Source organism: Plasmodium relictum, assembly GCF_900005765.1.
Source record: "Plasmodium relictum strain SGS1 genome assembly, contig: PRELSG_00_v1_22, whole genome shotgun sequence".
In the NCBI taxonomy this organism is placed as follows: domain Eukaryota; phylum Apicomplexa; class Aconoidasida; order Haemosporida; family Plasmodiidae; genus Plasmodium; species Plasmodium relictum.
In genome coordinates, this window is record NW_021628413.1 from 1 (window position 1) to 9,318 (window position 9,318).

General features: G+C 21.5%; 1 protein-coding gene across 1 annotated transcript, besides 2 other annotated features; it reads right to left on the reverse strand.

The window, feature by feature from the left end:
• Window positions 1–2,414: a repeat region.
• A 766-nt stretch (window positions 2,415–3,180) lies between these two features.
• PRELSG_0001950 (fam-h protein) lies at window positions 3,181–3,991 on the reverse strand (the record flags this gene model as incomplete). Its single annotated transcript, XM_028678556.1, has 2 exons — window positions 3,181–3,675; window positions 3,803–3,991. The coding sequence occupies 2 exons, from the start codon at window positions 3,989–3,991 to the stop codon at window positions 3,181–3,183; spliced, it is 684 nt and encodes a 227-aa protein (XP_028531062.1).
• Window positions 3,992–6,722: 2,731 nt separating this feature from the next.
• Window positions 6,723–7,466: a repeat region.
• Between the last annotated feature and the right edge of the window lie 1,852 nt (window positions 7,467–9,318).

The window sequence follows — 9,318 nt, forward strand, 5'->3', positions numbered from 1 at the left end:
ACATTTGTGTTTAATGTGTTACCATTTGGATTGAAAACAAGTCCTACCCAATTTCAAAGAATTATGGAAAACATTTTTATGGAATTAATTTAAGAGAATTGCATAGTTGTATATATTGATGACATCATCATTTTAACAAAAACAATAGATGAACATCATAATGTTTTAAAGAGAGTTTATAAATTGTTGATGAACAACAATCTTGGAATAAATATTGAAAAATGTGAATTATATAAAACATCTATTACCTATTTAGGACAAATAATAGATAGAGAAGGAATAAGACCTTCATTAGATAAAATAGAAACAATTATTAAAGCTGAAAGACCTAAATCAAAGAAACAATTAAGATCGTTTTTAGGAGCTGCTAATTATTATAGGAATTGTATAAGAAACTTTTCAAATTGGACTTCTAAATTAGTTCCCTTGTTGACTAAAAAGAAAAAGTTTGAATGGAATGAAGAACATTCACAAGTACTTGAACAAATTAAGAAAAAAATGGCTGAAATAACTTATCTGTCATTTCCAGAGTTAGGAAAACCGTATACTATTTATACTGATGCCTCAGATTATACTATAGGAGCTGTACTGACTCAGATAAATAATGATACTGGTGAAACTAAGTTTATCCACTATACATCTAAGAAGTTAAAGGATGTTCAAGGGAGATGGAGTACAGTTGAAAAAGAATTATTTGCCATAGTAGTAGCTTGTGAAACATTCGATTATCATATTAAAGGATCTAAAGCATTCTAAAGCATTAATAAAAACAGATTGTAAAAGTTTAATTGGAATGGATTCAATTAATACTGGAAAATTGTATCGATGGAAGTTGAGATTGTCGGAATTTAATTTAGAATTTGAACAAATTGAAGGAGTACAAAATAGTTTAGCTGATTGGATCACTATATCAATAGAAGATGATACTGACCTGCCAAATTATATGGTATTGTGTTATAATAAACCTTCAGAAGAATATGAAGATATATATAATATCCCGTCTTGTCAAGAAATTGCTGATGAAGTACGAGAAAATCAGAATGATATACCAGGAGATGTAGTATGGAGAAATGAATTCCCAGTTCATTACAAAACAGGAAAATTATATATACCAGAAAAATATAGAAACCATTTAATGTATTGGTTTCATAGTAGTAAATTTGCAGGACATTGTGGAGTGAATAAAACATTAAAAAAAATTCAGAAACACTTTTGGTGGCCTAATATTAGTAAAGAAATTGAAGATTATGTTTCAAATTGCCTAATATGTCAAATAATGCGTAACAAAAGATTTAAACCAGATGTAAATCAAGCATTATCAAAATCCAATATATTTGATATGGTATCGTTAGATATTGTAAGTCCTAGAACTTGGTAAAGAATATTATATACAAGTAGCAATTGATCATTATTCACGTTTTATGTTAACAAATGTAATAAATAAAGTTCCTACATCTAAGGATGCAATAAATATTATAAGAAATACATGGATTCCTATATTTGGATGTCCTAGAAGTATTTTAACCGATCGAGGTTCGATATATATGAGCCAAGAATTTAAAGATTATATTATTACTGAACTGCAGATAAAATTATATCACACTAGTGCATATTATCCACAAGGGAATGGTATAAATGAAAGTTCTTATAAAAGTCTCTACTATATACTTAAAACGTTGTATGAAAAAGAAGAGTTTCCTTTTGAACAAATAGTTAAAAATACCGTTTTAATATATAATAACACCCCTCATGGTGCTATTGGAGAAACACCTTACTTTTCGGTATATGGAATAGATTGCATATGCCCAGGTTTCTCAAAAATAATACCAGAAACTGCTAGAGAAATGAGAATTATTTATTTAAATGATCGATGGAAAAATGCAAATGAAGATTTAATTAAAATAAAAGAAAAACCTTTAGTTAAAAATAAAGAAATTAAAGTAGGAGATATTATATCTTATGAACTAGCTGAATATGAAAGAAATCAAATGAAACATTATAGTGGAAATGGACAATATAAACCATATTGGTCATTCCCGCATAGAGTAACATATATCAAAAATGGGAATCTAAAAGCTAAACCCATTTATTATAGAGGCAAAGAAATACAGATTCCTTTGTCAAAGATAAAATTATTAAACAATAAAACTAATGAAATATACGAAAAACAGATGAAAAATTTAGTACAAGTAACCGATCCTCGTAAGAGAAAATTAGGTATTACAAATGCATTAAAACCGAAAGATTATTTCGATAGTTGTGATAAAAATAACTTTACACAATTAGAAGATTTGAACAATAAGGATAGAAAAATTAATAAAGAAATACAAAAAGGGTTAGAAGTTATAAAACAAGCCAAAGAGAGTAAAATATAATAATATCATTACTTCTCCTAAGTGGTGGAGTATGGTTAATAAAATTAGTTATTAACCTTTTGTAGTACACTAAGCTAGTTTACTACTTGTGTACGTACAAGTTAACCATGTACTGACACTGGTTAATAATAAAAAAAAAAAAAAGAAAAAAAAATAAAGTTATTTTTTTTTGTTTGTTTTTTTTTTATTCATATACATCTTTGTAATTAAAAAAAAAAAATATAAAAAAAAATTTTTTTTTTTTAGTTGGTCGAAATTATTTTTATTATGTTATGTTTTAATTTTTTTTAGTGTTTTAAAAATTAAAAGAATAAGTAATTCTTTGTAAATAAAAACTCATTTATAACAATTAGTAGGACTATTAAAAGAAGCAGTAAATTTTAACTCAGTTATAAATGCTCTTTATTAATTTGTTTGTTTAATACTCTAGCAAAGTCATTAAACGGGCAATTAATAAATCAATACTCTAGCAAAGTCATTAAGCGGACAATTAATAAAACAATTATTCATACAAATCAAAGAGAAAAAAAGAAAGCTTATTAATTTATATATGTATATAATTCCTTAAGAAAAAGAAAATTTTCTTTATAAATGAATACATATAAATTTAATTATAATTATTTTATTATATATACATATATATAGTAAACATATCTTTAAATGTGCATCTTTGTATATTTTTTTTTTTGAACGAAATCTTGTTATACATATCTTTATACATGCATTTTTAGAATAGCTTGCATGCACTAATAACTTTTATACATAATCTTTTTCATAAAATTTAAAATTTTTAAAAAGGTTGATATTAAACTTTTCTATAAATAAGTGAATATAAAATAAGAATTATATAAATAAGGCCTATGTAAATGCAGAGAAGAAAATATTGAGTTAAATCATCATTTGAAAGAGGAAGAAGCTTAATTTTTTTAAGGAAATACAACGAAGTCACAAGTATTGTTGTGAAACAACAAAAAGATATAATTGAACATTTATTAACAAGTGAATCTTTTTTTTTTTCATTTTTATTATTTGTATTTTCATTTTTGCTTTGATCAAATATATCTATTATATTCTCTTCGTTTTTTGGTTTTGTTTTTGTTAATAAAAGATTACTTGTTATTTGTTGTTGTACTTTTTCATGTTCTGGTATATCTTCCTTCTCCATTGTATCTAATAAATTTACTTTTAGTTCACTTTTATTTAACTTTGGTAGATGAGTGCAATCCGATAAAATTCTTTTAACTCTTAAATTTACTGATGTCCCTAAGTTATGTTTGTTATTGAAGAATTTACAAGTACCCTAAAGCTCATGTGTATATTTATTATTTAAAAAAATATGATTTCTTTATTAATGAAATTTTAATTAAAAAAAAATAATATGAGATAATAAAAAAGTAAAATTATTCTAATTTTTTTTATTATCTTACATTAGTTGAAAAATCTAATATCCAAATCAAAATAGTAAATAAAAAAAATTTTAAAAAAAAGGACACATTTATTTTTTGCGTTGTATAGCAAATTTTTGAAGTCAGTAAACTTTTCTTATTAAAAAATTTAGCTATATATGAGTTGTCTCTATGGTATCCAGTTACGTTATAAATAGTGCTATTTTTCATCTTCGTTTCTTTTTTTAAATAAAAATTATTTATTATTTTTTTTTTTTTTGTTGTTTTTATTTCTATAAATCTATTTATTCTTATATATAACTGGTATGGAAAATTTTTAAATAAATAAAATGAAATATTTAAATTTTAAAATAATAAATTATAAAGTAAAAAAAAATTACTTTAAAAATATTTTATTTACACTTTAACTTTATTGTATCAATAAAATTCTATGAAATAATTTAAGTAAAATTGAATAATGAGCATCGTTCATGAAACTAACAATTCTAGTTGATATAAAATAGAATTAAAGTATTTTGATTTACAATTATAACATATAAATTGTGATAATAATAAAAGATAAAAAAAAAATTAAATATATAAATAATTGATTTATAATAAACACTATAAATGTTATGGTAATATTACCTTAAATTTTTTGATATTTAATACTGCATAAATTTGAAAAATAATATTTCTAAATGAAAAATATGATTTATTATGGGTTCATTTCTTTAAACACTCTAAAAATACAACGATTATATATATATACAATTATAAATATTCTCTTAAAAAAAAAATTGAAACAAAAAATAAATACATAAATTTTTTCTTAAATATATTATTTTTTATAGAAATTTCAAAAAAAAAAAAGAAAATATTATAATAAAAAAAAAAAGAAATTAAAAAAAAAAATAATAATATTCAAAATAAATGTACACATTTCTGTTAATTTAGTAAATAAGAATTCTAATTTTAAAAAAATAAAAAAAAAGGATCAAACATATGTAATGAGCATGTAATTGATAATAATTATAATTTTATGTTAATTATAATATAGTCACATTAAGATATATTTTAATTATACTTAAAAATTATATTTCAATTTAAAACTAATATATGTATTTATGATGTTATGAAAATACTGCAGTATTACAATGCTATAACAAAATAAGAAAAAATATAAAAATGAAAAAATAAAAAAATAAAAAGCGAAAGAGAAAGATAAAAGAAAAGAAAGAGAAAAAGAAAAAGAAAAGGAAAGAGAAAAAAGAAAAGAAAGGATAAAAAAAAAAAGAAAATTGAGAAAAGAAATTAATATTATATACTGTTATACATTTTCTTATCATTATTAAAAGAGAAATAATAGATATAACAAAAAAGAAAAGTTAATTTTCATATCAATAAGGTCATAATGCATATATTAAAATTATTTTTCGTATAATTAGTAATAGTAAATGTAGTTATGTAAATTATTTTAACATTAATTTATTATGAAAAATAATAAAAAAAAAATTTTAAATAAGTTTTAAGAACTTAACATATAAAATTTTAGTCATAATTATCAAAAAATAAAAAATATGATATTACAATTTGTGAAAAAAGAGGTTGATTTATATAACAATCGTAATTTAATATGGATTATTATTAAAACATAATATAAAATTATAATATTGCTTGAAAATAATATATATTATTACGTCTTTTTTTATGGTTGATTTATTAATCCTTCGATTATCACTTCGCTGGAGAGTTTAGCACACAAATTAATGAAAAGCAGGAATAAATTATTATACCGTTATTTTGTTTTATACTTATTTTTACTTTAAAAGTAAGTAAATTTATATATAAATGTAAATTTAATTCATCATTCTTTTATTGCTTCAATGGTATGTATTTACTTTAATGAATGTACACTATATTTTTGCTAAAAATTTATATACTCTTTTAAAATTTTGATTATATAAAGTAATTTAATTAAAACAAATAACAAATTTGATTTAAAGTTATTTAATTGTTTTTAAAAACATAAAAATTAAATATAAAAAAATTAGATACTTTTTATTTGAATTAAATAAAAAGCTTAATAATACTTTTACCTTTCAAAAATATAATTAAACCCCTATTCCAGTAAAATTCTTAATCTTCATCCTAAAAGAAAAAATTAAAAAAAAATAATTTTTGTATTTTTTTTTTATTACTTAAAAATAAATAAAATAAAAAAAATAATACATTTTTTTTTTAAATAGCACCAGTATGTAAATACTTTCACATTTTCTTGACTGAAAATATGAATTTTATTATCATTAAAGGTTAATAATATCTTTTAATAACCATCTGTTCTTGTTATTAATATTTTTATAATATGAAATATTAGTTCGTCAATGATTGATTTATTAATTGCCTATTTAGTGACTTTGCTAAGGTATTGAATGAACAATGTAGTAAAGAGCATTTTTATAAAGTTTAATATTTTTATTTGTTTATGCTTTTCCTTTTTAGTGAAGTTGCATAAAGATGATAAAGTGTTTAATTATTTAATAATTTATAAGTATTCGATAGTTAACATATACTTAACATACAATAAACATCTTATATAAACATATATACATAATATCTTTGATTAAAGATAATTTCTTTTACTTAAATTTATATATTCTTAAAACTTCATTTTTTTTCCGAAAAAAAAAATTAATTAAAAAAAATTAAAAATTAAAATTAAAATTAATATCTTTCTTTAAGAAAACCAAAATGTTAAAAAAAAATTAATTTAGAGAATTTTTTTTTTTAATTTAGCTAAAAACGCACGGTTGGAGTTAGTAACATTATGTGCGAAGATAAATTTCTTCATTGTTATTTGAACTAGTTATTATGTACAAAAGTTAATATACACAATTTTATTAACTATACTCCACCACCAAGGGAAAATAAAGTTTTCACTATATATTTTGCTACTTGCTACTTATAATTTCCAATTATTTTCGTACTTCATTATTTATTTTTCTGTATTTACCGTCGTTCAATGATAAAAACGTAATTTCACTTTTCTTGTAAATGTAGAAGAAGATTTTGGGTTTCAATGATTGAAGATATATCCTGTTCCTGCTTTTATCAAATATTTGAATTAAATCTCTAAGTTGCATATCATATATGGATTTAGTTTTATTCCCCAATAATTTTATTTTTGCAAGGGGAATTTGGATTTTATATTATCTGTAGTATATTGGTATATCTTTTAATATCTCGTTAATAATTTTAGTCACTCTATGCGGAAACGACCAATGTGGTTTATATTGAAGATTTCCACTATAATGTTTCATTTGATTTCTTTCGTAATCGGATAGTTCATACGAAATAATGTTACCAATATTAATTTCTTTTGTTTTTACCATTGGTTTGTCTTTCATTTCATCTAAATCTTCGTATACTTTAGTTCATTGACCTTTTAAATAAATAATTCTCATCTCATGATTATTTTCTGGTAATAAGTTCAAAAATCCTGAACAAATACAATATATTCCAAATATTGTAAAATTGGATGTTTACCCCATACTATGGTGAGGTGTATTATTATATATTAGTACTGCATTTTGTACTATTCTTCAAAAAGTATTTTCTTTCTTCATATAATGTTTTAATTATATAATCTAATAATTTATGAGATCTTTCATTCATCCCATATTCTTGCAGATAATATGAACTTGTGCTATTGGTTAATAAAATTTGTTATTAACCTTTTGTAGTACATTAAGCTAGTTTATTACTTGTGTACGTACAAGTTAGCAATGCACTGATGCTAGTTAAAAAAAAAAAAAAAAAAGTTATTTTTTTTTGTTTGTTTATTTATAAATATATACATCTTTGTAATTAAAAAAAAAAAAAATATAAATTAAAATATTTTTTTTTTGTTGTGTTTTTGACTTTTGTGTTTTAAAAATTAAAATAAGAATTAATGTTTACTTATTAAAACTTAAGAGATAAAAGAATTATGTTTATGTAATATTCAATGTATATTTTGAAATAACATTGAATAATATAAAGTTTTGACTTTATTAATTGTTATGGTTTGTCTGTATGTTTTTAATTAAAAGAATAAGTAATTCTTTGTAAATAAAAACTCATTTATAACAATTAATAAGTCTATTAAAAGAGGCAATAAAATTTAACTCAGTTATAAATGCTCTTTATTAATTTGTTTGTTTAATACTCTAGCAAAGTCATTAAGCGGGCAATTAATAAATCAGTGATGCAGTTTGACCTATAATTCCTTTGTAATATATTCTTCAAATTCTTTACTCATGTAAATTGAACCGAAATATGTCAAGATACTTTTTGGATATCCAAAAATAGGAATCCATGTATTTTTAATTATAACAATTGCGTTAGTAACACTATATGTCTTTCTAGTTACGTTAGTCAACATATATCGTGGGTAGTGATATAATGTCACTTGTATAAAATATTCTTTTCCTTTTTATATTATAGGTCCTATAATATCTAATGATACCATATTGATTTATTAATTGGATATTCAAAGACTTGGATAAAAGTAACGAATATCCAAGTTAATAAAAAGCAAGTTTTGGGACTCTTTTATGATTTTGTATTATAGATTCTATTTTTATAATACAAAATTAATTAAATCACTTTAAAAAAATAAAATTTTATAAATGTTATACAAAATAAAGGCAATCCACTTGCTATCCTCTTCTTTTTCAATATGTTTCCATAAAAAATTTATTTCAAAAAAAAAAATAAAAAAGAAGATATAATATAATCATAGACTATATGCGTCAAAAAAAAAATAGTAATGAGACACACTAAGTTGGTCAAGATTAACTTGTTGCATAAGGCGTACTCCTAGGTAAAGGAATAACTATTTAAATTATAAATAATTGTTTAGTACTATGAAATTAGCTACGAGCATGTATATAAGTTTTATTAAGACAAACCTTAAACTGTACATTAATTAAGGGCAATTAATTTATTCATGACCACATATCAAATAAGTTAGGTTTCTATAGGGCTTGATTCTTATTAGGCTTAAATTTTCTATTACGCATTACTTGACAAACTAAACAATTTTCTACATATTCTCCTATATCACGCTTACGTTAAGCCACAAAAAATGTCATTGTATTTTTTTTAAGCGTTTTATTAGCTCCAAAATATCCTGCAAACTACTATGAAACCAATACACTAAATGATCTCTATATTTCTGAGATATTGATTTATTAATTGCCCGTTTAATGACTTTGCTAGAGTATTAAACAAACAAATTAATAAAGAGCATGTATAACTAAGTATACGTTTATATATATATATTCGTTTTTATTATATATATATATACTGTTTTCTTATGATGCATAATATTTAATTGAAGTTAAATTTTACTGCATCTTTTAATAAACCTATTAACAGTTATAAATGAGTTTTTATTTACAAAGAATTGATATCTTCTTTTAATTAAAAACATACAAATAATTTATAACAATTTATTAAATCACAATTTATGATATTCAATGTTATTTCAAAAATGTACATTGAATAATACATAA